Source organism: Ammospiza caudacuta, chromosome Z (assembly GCF_027887145.1).
Source record: "Ammospiza caudacuta isolate bAmmCau1 chromosome Z, bAmmCau1.pri, whole genome shotgun sequence".
NCBI classification, from domain to species: Eukaryota; Metazoa; Chordata; class Aves; order Passeriformes; family Passerellidae; genus Ammospiza; species Ammospiza caudacuta.
In genome coordinates this window covers 18,893,708-18,912,157 of record NC_080632.1, presented here as the reverse complement: position 1 = coordinate 18,912,157, position 18,450 = coordinate 18,893,708, and the positions used below count along the sequence as shown (strand labels likewise).

Below are 18,450 nucleotides of genomic sequence, written 5' to 3'. Positions count from 1 at the left end.
TGGCTGGAACTTAGGGGGAAAAAGAAATCTGTTGTCTCTGGAAGTAGGATGAGGTAACTTCACAGGACTGTCAGGATGCAGTAAGGCCATGGATGGAGAAGATTAGAAGGGCCAAGTTCTAGCTCAGCTAGAGCTTGATTTGGTCTTCAGTTAAGGACAATGAAAAAACTTCCTATAACTACATTGGCAGCAAAAGGAGGGCCAAGGACAGTCTCCATCACTTGTTGAGTACAGAGGGTAATGTAGTGACAAAGAATGAGGAAAGGGCTGATGTACTTGATGCCTTTTTTGTCTCAGTCTTTAATATCACAATCAGGTGCCCTCAGGATATGGAGCCCCTAGAACTGGAAGTTAGGGACAGGGAGCTGAGTGAAGCCCAAATAATCCAGGAGGAAGTGGTTGGTGACCTGCTATGCCAGTTAGACACAAGCCTATGGCACCTGATGGGATCCACCCCATAGTAATGATGGAAGAACTTGCCAAACCCCTCTCCATCATCTACCAGCAGTCTTGGTTAACTGAAGAAGTTTCAGCTGGAGGTGGGGATTGGTTGCTCCTGATGTGCCTGCAGTGAGAGGACAAAAGGAAATTGCCTTAAGCTGAGACAAGAGAATTCATGTCAGTAACTGGAAAAAATATTTTCTCTGCCACGTGGTCAGGCACTGGAATAGGTTGTCTTGGGTAGGTGGTGGAGTTGCCATCCCTGGAAATGTTCAAGAGGCACCTGGGTCTGGTGCTGGTGATGTGGTTTAGTGTTTAGGGACTACAGTGATAGTTCTGGGTGGACAATTGGACTGGATGACCTTGCAGGTCTCTTCCAACTTTGATGATTGTAAGGCAAAGACTGCTGTGGCTGAGATGAAGGACAGAGAACAGGCTTCTTAGCAAATCAAATGAATCTAAATATAAGTTAGTCCAGTCCCAAGAGACACTTGTAATTACTCTGTTCTGTGGCTGATATATTTATAACTGTAAAGTTGCAATGGGAACAAAACAGGAGGCCAAATTCTGACCTCAGAATATAAATCTAGAATCGTTTTGCTCTGATTTTTTTTCAATTTTGATGACATTACTTGGAGTTCATTCTATTGTGATTGAGGTCAGAATCTGTTCTCTTTTATCTAATTTTGAGCACAAAGAGCAGCAGGGTGTATGTTCAAACTAGGGCTGCTGGCACCTTGATATGCGCATTGGTACCTTGAGGCTGACCAGATTTGAGCCTCTTCTTTGTGCCAGGTTCAGATAGACAGACTGACAGGCTCTCCAAGATTGAGGAGTGTAGGTAGCTCACTAAAAAGTTATCAGTTGCTTTCAGTGATACTAGGAGATGCTTTTTAACTCTTTAGGACACTGTGTCATTTTGTAAATCAGTTTTGCTGGAATGTGAAAGAAATCAGAGAGCCACTACTAATTCTCCTGTGCCCAAATGATATATTTGTGATAGCAGCAATGTTTCACTGTTTATTTAAGAGTTAATGAATCATATACAACTCCATAAAATAGGAGAGATTCTGCAACAGCAAGTGAAACTATGCAATTGGTCTGAAACCTTGATTCATGTGAGGAGCAGGAGGAAACACTGCAAATTTATTATGAATCCTTGGCTGTTCTATACCAACTATTTTTAAACATATGTTGTTTACATGTCCTCAGATTGAAAATGTAATGCATCTAAAGAACTGTCAGGTGAACATCCTCTCTTGCAGCAGAAACAGTGCTCTGCGGCTCTTGTAGTTACTGCCTGTGACTGTGAAGGAGCATGGCCTGAAGAGAAATGAAAGGATTTATCAGCTTGGTTTATTCAGATTGTTTTAGTCAGTTAATACAGAAGTACAAATGTCTTCATTATAGCAACATTCTTCAGTAACAATCATGTGTCAGCCCTTGCAAGATGAAACTAATTATTCTCCATTTTGGAACATATTTGTTCTGGATTACAAAATACAGTGCTTTCAAGAATTAATCTCTCAGTTCAGCAAGCCGACTTGCAGTGATAAGTGTCAGTTATTCCCCTTCCTCCTTTTTAAAGACTGGATATTTTCTTGGGTATATTTTTTAATTTCTGGTATAGGTATATTTTACAGAAATGCAAAGCAGGTTGCTGTTATAGTAATTCCTGACTTTAGCCATGCTCTGATGGCTGGAATGTGAATGTGATCCCCCTTGTTAATGAGCAGCTACTTGGAGTTTCTAATATGTTTTTGATAGATTATGTTTATTTTGCCCTTGGAAATAACAACAATTGTTATAATCCAGGTGCTTGGGTAATTGTGTGGAGTTGTGATTTAAACATTGCCAAGACATCTGTAAATACTGTCATTTCTGTAATTTAACCATGTCTCAGTTCATGTCTTGAGCATTCAAGCCTTCTCCTTAACCTTCCATAATAGCTTTAGCATTTAAATGAATGGATTTGACAACAAAAAGCAAACATTTCTTAAGAAGATAAAGCAGCTGTGCTTTGATAGATGCAACTATTTTCTGATCCTTGGTTTGTACATCAGGAATAAGTAAAGCAGCACTGCATGTCTACAAGCTACTTAAAATTATTTCAAAAGGATTTTGTAATGTCTGGTGAACCCAGTACAGACCAAAAAACCCCAAAATATTTCCCAACATTATCTGCACCTCAGTAATGGCAAATATAGAAGCAGTTCAAGGATACTTCTGGAGGCTGATGTGTTTCCCTACTCACATGCTGTTGGACATACCAATGTTAATATCCACAGTGGGTATATCCTGGTACCTCCTTGGCCAGGGATTCCAAAAGAAGATGCATGTTTATGTCGATCGGATGCAGACTGGTTACAGCACAATTGATAATTTATGTCATCTGTAATCAAAAATTTTGGTATGGAAATTCTCTCTGTATGTCCTCACATAACCCTCAGTGAAACTGGGCAATTTGTCTGTCAATTCACCACTCTTATGAGTGCTGAGCAACATTTAACAGGGGACTGAAATTTGAAAACTAGAAAGGTTGCAAAAGTGTTAGTTTAGTACCTCCACTTTCTTTCTGCCAATAATAAACGTTTTTCTTGTTCAGAGCATGAAATGGGCATTTAGGCAGTATGGAAATGCTTGATTGTGAGGGTTTTTCTAATTTTTAAAGAAGAAATAGCTGCATTTATGTGGTTCAAATCCAACTAAAGCATAAATTAGGTAACTAAAAAAGCAGGAAACTGTGCAACAAAGCAGAATAGCAGTAAAGCTCCAAGCATGGCACTAAAGTCATTATGTCTGAGAGACAATCATAAAAGGAGATAAAACTTTAGGATTTTGGGGATAGCCTAGCGGTACATAACTCCATGCAAGATCAGTCTTTAATGGAGAGCAGTTCTGAAGAAATTATTTGTGCCTCATTATTGATGCCTGACAGTTTATTAGCAAATAGTGCTTTTGCATCTGATTTGGAATCCCCAGGTACAAAGTAGGGTAACTTTAAAAGTGTTTTGAAAGAGCCATTCCTGTATCTCTTGAAGAGATTTTCTATTAAAGGAGCAATCAGATTGGTACATGTAACTGTGAGGAAGTTGAAAGCAAAAAGGTCCTTCTGCCAATTATTTCAAATTTGTTATTAAATTTGATGGTGTGAAATGCCACTTTTGAGAAACATGAGCAGGAACTGTGTTACTTCTAAGTGCTCTGTATGCATCACTTTGGGGAACAGTTACTGCATGATGTAAATCCATTGATGTTAATAGATGTGCACTGCAGTGGAAATCACCCATGTTACAATACTGCATGGATTCACCAAATTATATATAGGAAAAAAAATAACTTGTTCCTGTCAGCCTCGATCCATTAAAGTTGTTTATTCATTTGGCTATCTTTGGTGCTAGCTCTCAAAGAAATGCATGCATAAAGTGATATTCTGGATTGGAAGGGAGGCCTAGAAAGTCATAACCTGGTTTGCAGTTACAATCTCACACTTGGCTGTGTTTTTGTCTTGAGATTGACAAGATGGCTATGACAACATTGCCTTCTCTATTCACAGGTGTTCCGTTTCCAAAGAACTTTCTCCAGATCTGCAAGAAGATACTCTGTCGGCTTTTTCGGGTGTTCGTTCATGTCTACATCCATCACTTTGACCGTATCATCCTTATGGGGGCTGAGGCCCACGTCAACACCTGCTACAAGCATTTTTATTATTTTGTGACAGAGCTCAACCTCATAGACCGCAAAGAACTAGAGCCTTTGGTAAGTGTGGGGTCTGGGCAAAAGCTCTAGGAAATTTTCCTTCTCCCTTTACCAAGACTTTCTCATCCTTGTTGCAGTGAGTTTCCTCTAGGAACAAGGTTTTTCATCCAACACAGACAATTTAAAGGGATTAACTCTGCCTTTCTGCATTCTTTCTGCTGCAGTATTTGTGCAATCCTCAGTAGGCTCTGTAGAAAGAAAAAAGTGTAATGTATGTTGTGTGGAAAAATATAAGGTGGAAAATCCTGGCATTTGAAAATAGAAGTTCATTTGTCTTTTGCTTCCTCCTGTACTATATACTTAGTATATAATTTTATTCAGTCTGTTTTCACTGGTCAGTAACAGCATGGCACTAAGTCATAGCAGTCACTTAAATGAGTGTAAAGGGAACAGTTATCTATATAAAGGTGAATTGTGAGGTTATTTAAGTCCTTAAGTAGGTGTTTGTGAAGCTATTGAGTGTGTTAGATCCAGAGCACACTCTGAATCTAAGTGAGATAGATGAAGTGAGACAGAGGTTCACATAATTAGCAGTGTAACAAAACCAGACACTTCCTTGTGGACTGAAATAGATTAAAATTAAAATCATTGTTTCCAGAAGCAAAGACCCAGAAATTGAAATGTTTTTGCTGTTGCTTGCAAATGCAAATAAAAAAAAATATAAGCAGAGAAGGAAAAGTAAGGAACAATTCAGAAAGCAGTTCAAATCCTCACTGTGGGTGTCCAGCCAACTTTAAAAGGGATTGAGGAGACATTTCCCCATTGGTTAGAGTTTGGACTATACTGTATCATACAGCCTATTAGGAAGTTCTGGAATCACTGGCTTGGTTTTTTTGGAGGGTTTTTGTTTTTGTTTTTGTTTTGTTTGTTTTTGGGTTTTTTTTGCACAGAATCACAGGACAGCTGAGGTTTTTTTCTATACAGGAGAATTAATACGCTATATAAATATGTCCTAAGGGGTAGAAGGCAGCCCTGCTAAAGAGAGTTTTTCTGCCAGAGTAGTGATGCTAGGTTATCCTGTAGCTATTAAATACTGAAGTTAAGTCATAAGCAAGATACAAATCAGAATATCTCAGAGATAGGAATAGAGGTGATCTTAAGTTTAGTACAAAAGCTTTAGATTACAGAGAGGACAAAAATGGTTGAATGCTGCAGTTAGTGGGTATCAAAACCCCTGCACAAAGTTGACAGATAGGGACAGAGTGGTGCAGGAGGTTACTCAAGCCCAGCAACAGAGCAAGATGGGAATGTGCTCTAGTTGGTGTGTGCTTTCCTTGTTTTGTATTCCTCCCTTCACAAAATTATCCTTAGAATCATTGTATGATTATTAACTTTGCTGAGATTCACAATCTCCCAGATAAAAGTTTCACCTGCTTCCCTCTTCCTGTCCTTGAGTTGGGTGGGTGTGAGCAGTGTGGAAATGCAGAAAAAAAACCATGCCTGTATTTTTCTCTTCAGCTGAGCAAGGAGAAGGGAGGGAATTGCCAAACAAATCAGGCATTACAAATAGTCTTGAGTAGTTGGTTGAGGACAACCTGTGGACTGCTGGGTTCACCATGACAGGAAATGAGCCTGCATTATTTCCCTTAATTAGAAAATGGGCCAAGAGATGATTAAATAAACAGACTGCCACATGCTTTAATAAATGGGCAGACAACTGATTTATCAACATAACTTTAAGAAGGGAGAATAATTGGGGAAGTTGGCAGTAGATGAATCATAATATTAGTCTACAGGACTTATGCTCTATGTTTAAAATAGATTTTATCAGACTTTTGCAACCCAGTGGAGCAGTCATAAAATCAAATGAAGAAATAATTCAAAGAGAATTGTCCCTCCCATGTGGGAGTTGCATAACTCGTCCTTTCTGCAGTCAAAGAGATGGTTATAGTTTAAAATGCTACATGTCATTTTCCCATACCCATCAGCAGGTCAATTTGCAAGATTCTTGAGTCTTTCATAGAGTTGTTTTATATGGGGACAAAAGAGGAAACTGACATAGTCACTGACCCCACAGGGCATCCTGAAGAAAAAACTCATGTCCGGTTGGTTTATTTAGGGAAAAAGATGTCTGAAAGCATATGATTTCTTCTTTGCAGCTAACAGACAGACAAGGCAGCACCATGAGAGCTCTCAGACCTTTAAAGTGTGCATCCATGGGGAGGCTATGGGGGGCTATTCTTAGCTTTAAGATGTGTTATTTGTTTCATGTTGTTTTCCTGTGTGGCTAGCTTTATTTCCTGCTGTCAGTAGTTCACCTTAATTCACTTCTGAGCCTCATCCAATGGCCAAAACACCATAGGAATGGGAGTGCCTATTACCTCCATCCCACCCTCACCCTTTGTTAGGTGACAGCTTGTCAAAAGTCAGACACAGCAACTAAATATACTTTTTAGTGAGAATCTGTACACAGCCGTCTCAGCACATAAATTTGTTGTTCAAACATTAGTACAGCTATGCCAAGTATTGCCCCTCTACTTCTTTCCTGGGATCCCTTTTCTCTGACAATGTATTCTACAGTATGTAGGACTTCAGAAATATACCATATAACTTTATAAACACATCATGAGTAAAAACAATCTTGGTTCATGGAGTTTATTTAATTTATTGCGAGTTAACAAAACTCTTGATTACTGATCTGTGTATTGAGGAGAAAAAAGGGAATTAAACAAAACAGTTGGCAAAGAAACACCTTTCTTCCCTGGGCTCTAATTCAGTATAAAACTTATTCCTGCTTCCTGCAGGTCTCCATTCACCTTGAGTTTGCTAGGTTACATTCAGATACTCCTAATCCCTTCATGGAGGTGAGGAGCAATGCAGGAGACTGGGGAGGTCTCTGTTGCTTCTTGATTCTTACTTGTGTTCCTCCACCCCAGCGTGGGTTTCCTGTGGGACACAGTCCCTCCACAGTGTCCCTGCTCTGCTGTGCTGGGACCCACAGTCCCTTCAGGGCTGTGTCTGCTCTGGCACATGGCCCTTCCTTCCAAAAATATGTCTCCAACCACATCCCAACAGTGCCACCATTTGTCTTCTCCTCTTAACAGCTGCTGCTTTCTTAAATATCTGAGCAGAGGAACCATGTGCTTGTTTAGCAGAAATTTTGGCACACGGTGGGTTTATTGCAGTGGTGTCAGGGGCAGATGGCAGTAGCTGGCTGGCACAGGGCAGTACATGACCTCCTGCCACCACAACCCACCCTGCAAGCCCCTGCCACCAAAACCCTCCCAGTAAGGCCCAGTACAAAGAAACCTCTTGTAAGTAAGTTCATATGGGATGTCTTGGTTAAAGACTTAGTTTCTGTTTCCAATTTTATTTTAGGCTTTTTGCCTATCTCTGGGTAATAGGTCTCTTCATCAATCTTCTTATGCGACATATAAAAATATCTAGCATTTGACAGAAGTCTTATGAACCTGAATTTAACAGTATTTGCAAAGTACTCTGGTGCCACAAAATAAGAGTTGTACCAAGAGAAGAGCTTGTTCCTAATTCTACATCCTACCTTCAGCAGCAAACTAGATCCTTGCCACATACAAAAGAAATGGGAAGACCAAAGCTTTCTGTGTTCCTTAACTTGGTGTTTGCTGATTTGCTTTGCTGTTTCTATAGGAGTTACACTGGTGGAAATGGGAAGGGAGCAAGCTTTTCCCGGCTGGGCGCTGATGGGTCCATCTGTCAGAGGACGGGAAGAGCATTTTCAGCCACAGTCTTGCCAAGCTGGTGAAGAGGTTTTTAAACTAAGGGTGCCAGTAGGAGAGGAACCTCAGTCCATCCCACTCCTACTAGTTTGATAGCAGTGTAAATCAGTTAGTTTCCGAGCAGATTCCTAAATAACTGGAAACTATTAATGGTAGCAAAATTTTCTTCAGAGATTGGGGTAATAGATAGCAGAATACAGTAATCTGCATCACTTATTCTTCTCAAGCTGTTTTTTTTAATAAATCATATCCTATGAAAACATTGAGCTTTTTCTCAAAGTAATTGTTATAAACATTTTTTCATAAGAGCAGAAAGGAACAATTACATTCGAATGACAAAAAGTAGAGAAATATATTGCTTATATGCACTATTCTGCTTACTTTTGAAATGTTGGTTTCATTTAGATGCAGAGACTATCAGCCACAGTAGCAACTGGCTGGGATTGTGTCTGGAAGTGATGACCATCAGTGGAGCTGAGTGTATAAAAATGGTGAAGTTGGTAATTGCCTCTATGAGTATGGACTTCCTCTGCAGGATAAACAAGGAAATTAGGATTTTCTTGCCTCATTATTCTCACTGTAAAAGCTTCCATTGGCTATGTGGTATGATTGGTTTCTGCAAACATTTTCATCTGGTATTTGGAGCTGCCTAAAACATGACATGGAAGTCAAGATACCAAAGCAAGAAGCCTCTGTTTCACATAAGTTCCACCAAGTCTTCTGTCTATTTCAGGATGTGCCATTAATAGTAAAGTAGTCATACAGTACTCAGGTAAACACTTGAGAATTTCTGTTTTGTGCTTTTTGTTTTTCTAGGGTTACAGACCTCATAAATATCAGTCCCTCAGGTCTGTAAGTCTTGTTACTCTGCCTCTGTGCATGAGGCCAAAGTAGCTACTGGTATATATCTAATTTATGTCTTTTCACTAAAAAATTAGCAGCTTTGTTGCATCTTTATCTATACCACAAAAGAATGTTTGCTCATCAGGCAATTCATTGCCAGAAATGCCGTAAATGTAGTAAAAATACTATAAACCTAACACTTCTGGCACTAATTTCATTCAGAACTCAGAGTGGAAAACTCAGCTGTAGCAGGTTTAGAAAAACATGGCAAAAACATTGGCATTTTGACAAAGGTGTCTCAGATGAAGCACAGCTGTGTGAAACAGGTTGATTAGAAGAGACTTTTTATGCAGACAAAATTTTCAAGCATATATTTTAAAATAAAAGTATTCCTATTTTAATTCACTGGAGTTTTTCCCAAAATGTCTGTTTGTCCACTTACCTATGTTTTTATGTTGATGCTGAAAATTAGAATTTAAACTTTCCAGTCCATATTCTTTGTATATCCACTTATAAACTTCATGAAAGCAGTGAATGCATCCACAAATCAGTAGAGTCTGAAATACAAATTATTTGCCAATCAGAAGAGGACAGTTTGAGATGAAGAGTACAGGAGAACTAATCTCATTATAGTTACTGTGTTCCTGTTGTCATTATCCTTTATAGCTACCCAGTTTTACTTTCATACTGCTGCTCATTGCCATCAAAGTACAGCCCTTCAGGTCTTTTCAAGGTGTCCTGTGTTACTGCACTTAGAAAAAGCAAGGCAACAGTAATATTAAGACACTCTTTTAAAGATACCTCCAGCTGTTTATCCTTCCAGACTTCCCAGTGTGTTTGTGAGTGCTGCCAGGATGGCTTAAGCTTTGGGCAGGTAACCTGTAACTTTTAGTCTTGTTCAGACTAGTTCAGTCACTGCTGTCAACTAGAAAATAGGAGTTCATTTTTTCTTTCAGAAGTGCAAGAAAACTAACCAACCAACTCAAACAACCTAGTATTTCCTGCCCCCAATCTAGTTACAGTGTTAATATCTAACAGAATTTTCTTTACATTGTACAAGCAGTGTGAATTTCTAAAAAATTGATCTGGTCACTAACTAAAGAAACCAGTTTTAGGTAAATGCCATCTTTTCCACGTCCTGCAGGAAATTAGAAGGCAATTGAGAATTCTAGGATTAAACATTGCTGCAAAACAGAATTCTCAGTGCTGGTGCTCGAAGAAAGCAGAGAATTAAGGTGCACTGGATTTTCTGAATATATAATTTCTGGCACATTTTTAGTGACTATTTCTATTGCATCAGCTGCTTTGCTTGTACTTGACTGAAGACAGAAGGACTTTCCTAGTGAGATTTTGGTTAACTGTTAAAAAAGTGCCTATGATCTCCTTTCTTTTACAGTACTTAACAGCTCCCTTCAATAGTCTAGCTAGTCATAAGGCAAATGTAAAGGCAGTATACAGAAGAAATTTCAGAAAAGCTACTTTACTTAAGTATGGGTTTCTTAATTTGACCAGTACTTGTTGAGTGACTCTATTAGTTTGATTGCGTGTTGGATTGAACTGTTAATATTCTCTTAAATCTTCAAGAACCAGAAAACTGAGAAACAAGTCCACTTTTTCTAATTGTCCAAGGAAAAAAAAATCTCATGTCACATGAACTTAGAAGTTCTGCAAAAGAAAAAAGAAATGAGGAAAGATGTATTTATTGTCCCATTTAATCAGATCTGTCAATAATCTATGCAAAATACCTACTATATGCAACAAAATTGTAGTTCATAGTAGAGAACTAACATGTCTCCTGATTAATGTTACGCAAAAATTTTATGCAAAATATAGTGTAGTGTTTACTTATTCACTCTGCTTCATTTCAGTGTAAAAAGTAACATATTTCAAGTCCATTTAATATGGTAAAGTACACTAAACCCAACTTTTTTTTTATTGTTACAGAAGACAAAAACATGCAGAAGGTGAAAATACCTCCTTGGAATATGACAATTTTAAGCAAGTCAGTCATCCAAATGCATGTACTTTGTATCTAGCTGGGTCTAGCTCTACTCACAGGAGTATTTGGCAGGGTAATTTCCTGATCTTGTTCCTGCTTGCAGTCAGTTGATAAAATACTTTTGTCATCAGTGATAAAGGGTTACATTTGCAGACAGGAGTATTATCTGTGTCCTGCAAACATCACCAAACAAATTCAGGAGGAACCAAATAGGATTACTGTCAGCCTGTCCTTAGGTTCAGAATAACTACCCTGAAGCCAAAGAGATTGTCTGAGAGATTAATTTAATGTTGTGCATCATGATAATTGAGACTCATTCAAGTGGAAGACATTGTGAAACCTAACAAAGGAAATAACTGAATGATCAATATACCCACTGGACAGCAATTACCAGTCTGTTGGGTTTTTTTTCAGTCAGGATATGGAGAGAGCAGTAATGGAAGAAGTGGAGGAATTTCTTTTTTAATAACTTTGGAGAACAATTTCTAAATTAATATTCAGGGTACAAGGTTCTAACTAAAACTTCCATTTAAAAAAAAAAGCTTTGTAGATTAATTTATTGTTACAATTCTGTTGTCAGTCTTCCCATCCTGATCAATCAGCTATCTGAATACAGATTAGTTGTGCAGCACAGGAACACAGACATTGTGATCCAGTGCTATTCCATTGTAAACAGCTTCTTTTGTCATCAGGACACAAAGAACTTTGTCCACAGGTTAGTTATTTGTTAACTATTGAGAGGTTTGTGAAGAAAGCAGCAATAAAAAGCAGCAGATGTCATAGTCATTTGTACTTTGATGAACTGATCTTTCTCTTTTTCATCTGCTTATTCTACAGTTGTGATTTGAACCACAGAAAGACTCTGAACTGGCTGCACTGGTGCCTCTCTGTGTGCATATACCATTCCCTGTGGCTGTGGCTTGCATTTCTGTCCATGAGAGTAGGGAGGAGAAATGTGTGTCCCAGGGATGCTTGTGTTTGCCCAGCAGAGCCTCAGGTCAGGTTGGATTGGACTGTTATGAGTCCATAAACTGGGAGGCCTGTTTGTGTATTGCCTTTCTGCCCAGCACTGCCTCACAGGATGGTTGAATAGATTTTAAGTTCCTTACCTGTGAGACTGCGGTTAATGCTGGGCAATGTTTTTTGTTTGTGGGGTTTTTTTTTTTGGTTGGTTTGGGTTGGGTTTTTTTGGTTGCAGTATTTGGTTGCAGACATGAGCGGTTCTCTGTGGAGTCAGTAAGCTTGGCAAGTGTAATTGGCATGGTGCCCGCTGCTGGCATGTCCTTCTCCTTGCCTCTTGGTCAGGTCTTCCAGGCTGATGGGTGCCTCCAGGCAAGGTATCACTGCCCGTCAGCTGGTAATGCTTTCTCTCTACCCACTTGTCTGTGAATACCCTTGTATATACATTTTAAAACCTCACTATGCTTAAAACAGTTGTCAAAGGGTTAAAAAGAGATGTTTCCACATCATCCTTAGGCTTCCTAAGTAGCAGCAGGAGAGCTGAGGAGAGGGAATATCAAGACATGCTTTGCTTCAATTTGGAGAACTGGAAGTGAGGATGAGACCCAGGCACTGAAGGAGGATTTGAGTCTTTAAAGTAACACTGGTTTTAGTGACGGTCATTATTGCATTTATTATTTTTCCTATTTTTCCTATTATTATTTTATAGAATACTATTACTTACACTGTTTTTTCACTTCATCTACTTTCTCATCAGTTTTTGCACAGGAGGGGCCTCTGGCTTCTCTTATATACTGGTACAAAGGTGATATTTGTTTGAAGGGTTTTTGCCTTGTGTTTTGGCAGCTATAGATTATACTCGCATAAGCACAGAAACACAGTTTTCTTTGATGAACATCATTCTTTATGGGAAATTCATTCTTCTTGTAATCCATTCAGATGCAATCAATATGTTTGCACAGGTAAATTTGTCACATTAAAAAGAGATTTTCCAGGCTACTTCTGGCTATGTTGCATTTTTTTCCATTCTCCTCCTGTTGCATTTAAACGTTAACTGAGGAGTAAAAATTGAAATGGTCAGGTATAGATTTATGTGCTGAATGTATCTGAAATTTATGTTGGAGCATTATGGAAGGGAGAGGGCCAGACATTGTTTAGATATAAATATTGATGACCTTTATAAATACTTATTTTTTCCCTTCATCTGTGAAATCAAGTTGGTATTCCCTGCAAAATGTTCAGGAATGTGTCCTTCCATGAATTCATAAATCCCAACAAATCAGATAGATTCTTGATGCTTACAGAGTGGCTTGTTACCATTAATTCCAGCAAGTAGATACTTGAAGGACTTCATAAAGAATAGCAAATGTTTCTCTTTATGTTCCTTAGAAGTGAGTTCCACGTTAAATTCTCCTCAGTTACTAGTCTTGGGCATATCCAACACATAGAATGGGTCCAGGCTTCTGATTTGCATTTTGGATTTGGAAAACAACTACTTCTGCCTTCATTTTTTTTTTTTTTTTGAGTTAACTATGTAATACAGAATTGAGAGCAGGAGTAAGTCTGAATGCAGAATAATGCTCTGGAGTATCTTGTAATTAATTTTCAAAAGGAAGTGCATCTGGTAGCAAAAGTTCTGGTGTGGAGAGTTTCTGTTAACAAGCAAATCTGTGTCTCTGTGTTTGACTTTCTGACTCCCTCGTCTGTCTAGCCTTTATATTTCATTCAAGATCCAGCTGGGCTTGGGTATCACAGTACCTTAAGGCAAAGTGCATTTCCAGTCTTCCTGCCTTTTCAGAAGAGTCAGTTGATAGCTTTTTGTCATCTGCTGTGTTTCAGAAATACTCTTTTGTGCTTTTAATCAGTAACTGTTAGTCAAGAGCATTCTTCTCCACCTTTCCCAATTTAAAATGAACATTGATGTTTCACAGAAGCACAAACCCAAGCAGACTCAGGAGACAGTGAAAAAAACTTTTGTTAGCTTTTTGTTAGACAGTGCTCCACCCAAGGCTATGCAGCAGCAGAGTAACTGAGGATCAGATCTTTCATGAGGTTTGAGGGGGACTGTTCTGCAGAGTTGAGGGGGGGATGCATGCTAAGTTCTCTGGTGCCCGTCAGAATCAGTGAGAGATATGCCAGCAGGCTGTGAGAAGAGGGGCAGTTAATTTTGAAAGGTAGGTATCTCTGAGGGGGCAGAGTCTGGCAAGTAGGACCAGCTTGTTCAGTAACAGGCTCAGCAGCAGGCTCTGCAGCACACAGCATGCCTCATGCTGCTACCCAGCCAAGACTGGATACTAGGGGTGTGACCCTTCCTCACCTTCTCACCAGCATTTTGAGTGAAGCTAACTTTTTCTTTGCCAGCATCCAAATTGTATCAGTCTCTTGAGAAACTATTTCCAGATTGTTTTGTGAATTCCTCTAAGAAAATAACAAGTAGAAGTGGGTCACTCCCACAAAGCTTGCACCAGTTCACTATGACAGGCATCATGGGCTTTATCTTTTTTTTAAAGCACATCTAATTCACTGTCATTGGGTGAAATCAGTAAAAGCTCACATATATGCAGGCATGCACTGTGACTGTACTTGTGTGTGTGCCCTTCATTTACCACTAACAATATACATCAACACAGAGAATGTTTCTGTGCATCAGTGATGTCAATGTTTATTAAGGTTAAATGTTTTTCTGACTTTACAGTTTTGGGGTAATTTCCAATACTGTAGCCTAGCAGCCATTGGGAAGGGAAGTTACAGGGAAGCCATTGCAGGAGGGAAGTTACAGAGCCATTTGCAGCAATGTTCTCCTATCTCCAGGGTGGAGATATAGGATCTAGGGAGAAGACTGTGGATGTAATAGTATAACCAAAAAAAGTTAGAAATTAAGGGAGAGAGAGGCTTTGGGAGAATTTGTATTACTATAAAAAATAAATTCTGCCTCTAGAGAGAAGTTAGAAATGGCATGATAGGTTCATGCTTCATGGGTGTCATAAAGGCCTCTTGTTTACATCCTATGCATGGATCATCTAAGTTCCTACTCTGCCCTTTTCCTGGACACATTTATCCATATCTAGACTCCTACCTCTGATGCTATTGCAGTTTGCCTCCCACTGTGTCTGAAGGAGGGTGCCCCAGTTTACAATGGCTCTGATATGGTCCACATTACTCCCTGGACTGTTTTTATAACAGGGCAAGATGATACAGTCTGACTGAAAATCACTGTTCAGCAGAAGTTGCAGAAGGAAGTTGCAGTGTTTTACCTCACAGATCTATCAGCCTTGATTATAGGAAGTACACTACAAACATGCAGACATCGAATATGTGTAAAATTAGGGGCCAGCAAAGATAAAAACTGCCTTGAAATGCCTGGACACCTAATTAATCTTCAGTAGGAAGCTGTCCAACACACTGTGCTGAATTTTATTTAGTTCTGCATTTGTGTTTGTTGCTCTAATGAAATAAACCTAATCCCAGCTATTTAAGGAAAAAAAAAAAAAACAAACAAAAAACAAAACAAAGCAACTTCCCAAAAAAATCCACACAAACATTTAAGGAGAAAAGGAGACAGACTTTTCCATTAACAGTCAGCTTTGTCATCTTTAACAAATTGGAGGAGAAGCCAGTCCTAGTTCAGTTTACTGTATATATCACTGTGGAGATCACATATTACTGTATAAACTCCTGTACTGATTACGATTGTCTTTATAACAAATGACAACATCCTATTCTGCTACATGCATGGCAACAAAATAAAATGTAATGCAAGATAAATATAGAAGAAAGAAAAACTAGTTAAAGATTTGGAAAAGGAGGAGAAAGTCCCATGATTATGTGTATGATCCTAGGTGGAAAAGTAATTTGTTAAACACAGAGTAAGATACAGTTACAAAATTGTCATGACGCTATTTGCATTAGATCTTAATGACCTGATAAATTATTAAAAAAAGTTCAAGCAAGCTAAGAGATTTTTCAGAGACTTCTGGTAACTTGGTAAATCTCCATTGATTTTCCAAGGTAAATGCTGCTGTGTGGTCTGGTGTATGTGTATGGCTGTTAGTCAAATAATGCCTTTCCAGAAATCTGCTGACAAATATGAAGTTTTATAGAATAGAGCAGCCAGTTACTAGAGAGTTTGTATGAGAGTGTTTGTAAATCAGATCAAATAAAATCCTCTGTGGATCCCAAGCCCCAGTTCCTAACGGAGTCTGTGAATGGTCCAAAACCCTATCCTGGAGATGAATGCCACAGCTCTGGTCAAGTCCTCAAGGTTTGTGTTCCCTTTGTGCCTGTGGGTAAAACAGCTAGGCAGAGAAGATATATCTAGGACTCCTGTTGGCTGCAGGTTCAATGATAATGATTTGAATCCTTTTTCTTATATTAAATTAAAAGATTTCTGGCATTTGCAGTTGATTTATTTCTTAGGGCAGGGGGATGCAGCACCATTTACCTGACATGGGTAGGGATTTATTACATTATTAAAGCTGTCAAAATGACAAAATACTGTATTTTACATGCAGGTATGTTCATTGTCCTTGAAAGTGACAGAAAGGGGCAGAAACATGGTGCCATATAAAACCACATGAATTTGCAGAGTTGCAGAAATACTAACAGTGAAGAGGCCTGTGCACACTTTATCATAAATGCCATTTGTATTTTTATTTCCTCTTCTTGTTTTACAGAAAGAGATGACAACCAGGATGTGTCACTAAAAACTACCCACTGAACAAAAGCAAAGTCCAATTTCCTTCTTACTGCAGAGTTCAAGAATATGACAGCCTTCATGGACTGAGCCTGCTTGTTCATCCCTGAAAGCAGGAAAGTTGGGAGCCACAGTTACTGTCACAAACGCTTCTCTCCAGTGTCAATGTTGTTAACCCTAAATATGCTGCTAGGAACCTCAGCTGAGAACATGGATTATTGAGAAAAAGAATTATATCAGTTCTAGCTCCTTTATCAGGGATAAGAACCTCTTCAGCCACAGACAATAGCAGACAGTGCCCCTGCTGCTAAAGCTTTACTGAAATTCAGGTCCTTGGGCTGACCTCCAGACCAGTTGTTTCAAAATGAAATCTGCAATTTTGCTTTCTTTTTATTTTGTCTCTTGGTATGTGCTTTCTTTCCTAACTGCAGCAGACTATTAAGAGGTTCTGGAATGAAAGAACACTTAGCCTTTAATGCCCCCTGCCCTGCTCCAGGCCACCCAAAGCTTGGCCGCCATTCCCAAATGCTATCAAGCCTTGTGTTTCCAGGAAGACAGCCATGTCCTTCAGCTGAACAGAGTATGCTTCATTGTGATTCATAATTTAATGACAATGGAAGGATTTCTGATTTCAAATACAGGGAATGAACAGGGATCCAAATATAGCTCTGCAGTGCTGGGGTATTTTCCTTGAATTCATGCTGTGACTGACAGCAAATGTTCTCAGTATCTTTATATTACATTAAAAAAAACCAGCTACAGTCATCATCTTCCTGAAGTACCCAATGAAGTACACCAATCTGTCATGTAATTTCATATCCTTTTATCCCCTTAGGAAAATGATCCTTCTCAATCACCCTAAAATTTCATCTTTTCAGAGAAAAATAAATTTATTGGGGTAACTTGCAGGAAGATACAGTAAAGATGAGTAGTAAAAAAGGTTAGAGCAGGAGGGACTAATTGAAGGTCCCTGTTGCAGCTGAACAGTGCCCAGTAATGTGACTTGCTTTATACATTGGGCTAACACAATACATTTTTCCAGAACTTAATTCTGGAAAATGAACACGTGTATGGATAGTCTAGAACGATCCATTGCAGCAAATCAAATCTTCTATGCCAAATATGCCCTGAGGAGGCTTTCTTCTGAAAAAAAAAAATTAAAAAATGAAAGTGATACAGAATATCACAAGAGAAATACTTCTGAATAAATGGGAATCAAGTGGAACACATCTATGTATTCTGTGCCTTGTAATGAATTTTGCACACTAGTGTTATTGTGAAAAGTTACTTTTTCCTGAGTGAGTGCTGAACCGTGTTGCTGCCTTCTCCTCGAATAAGTTTAGGTATGTTTACATCTTCTGAGACAGAAACATAAGAAAATCTCATGGAGTATCCAGTGATTGGAACATTTGAAATAGAGTGGTAGCAGACACTAAAGAAGAACAGCAAATATTTTCTAGCTCAATGTTGTAGCACATGATGATTTATTTACCTGCTTGTTTAAATCAGGGCTTGTAAAATTCTTGCTGGGAAAAAGTGCTTTTGTCTGTGAACATTTGGTATACCTATGATGAGAGCTTTTCTGCATCTCTAGAACTACATAAGCAGCATTATCCTTTGCTTTCAAGGGGATGGACCTAAGTGTTCTTACCTCCTTTGGCAGTCTTTGCAATCAGGTTAATTCTCTGGGGATTGGAATGCACACACAGATGATTTCTGTTCTGCTGGCACTTCTGCAGGATATAACTAGCTTCTGGAATTCATTGCCACAGCTACTCTTGAGTTTGCCTCATTTTAAAGAAGATGAAAAATATAACTTCTTTGGGGTGATTCATGTAGCTGGCAACTGCTGGGAATTACAACTTTAATTGCTTATAAAGGGTGTTTTGAACTCCTCCAAAGTGCCTGGGCTATGGCACTCTTTGAGATGAAGCTACAGAAGCTGTAGCTGATGCAGTGCACTTGAATTTCACTGCCACCATGTACAGTTGCCATGTGGTGCTCTCAGTCTGGGCAACACTGTATTTGAAAGATTAACATAAAGATGCAAAGGTGTGGAA

General features: G+C 38.9%; 1 protein-coding gene across 1 annotated transcript in view; it reads left to right on the top strand.

Annotated features, from left to right (window-relative positions):
• Positions 1 to 16,857, top strand: part of MOB3B (MOB kinase activator 3B) — a 43,710-nt gene extending 26,853 nt beyond the window's left edge. Inside the window, exons 2-3 of the mRNA XM_058824012.1 lie at positions 3,998 to 4,200; positions 16,371 to 16,857. Coding sequence (XP_058679995.1) covers positions 3,998 to 4,200; positions 16,371 to 16,400 — 233 coding nt within the window. The 3' untranslated portion in view covers positions 16,401 to 16,857. The remainder of the gene's footprint in view (positions 1 to 3,997; positions 4,201 to 16,370) is intronic.
• The last annotated feature ends 1,593 nt before the right edge of the window (positions 16,858 to 18,450 follow it).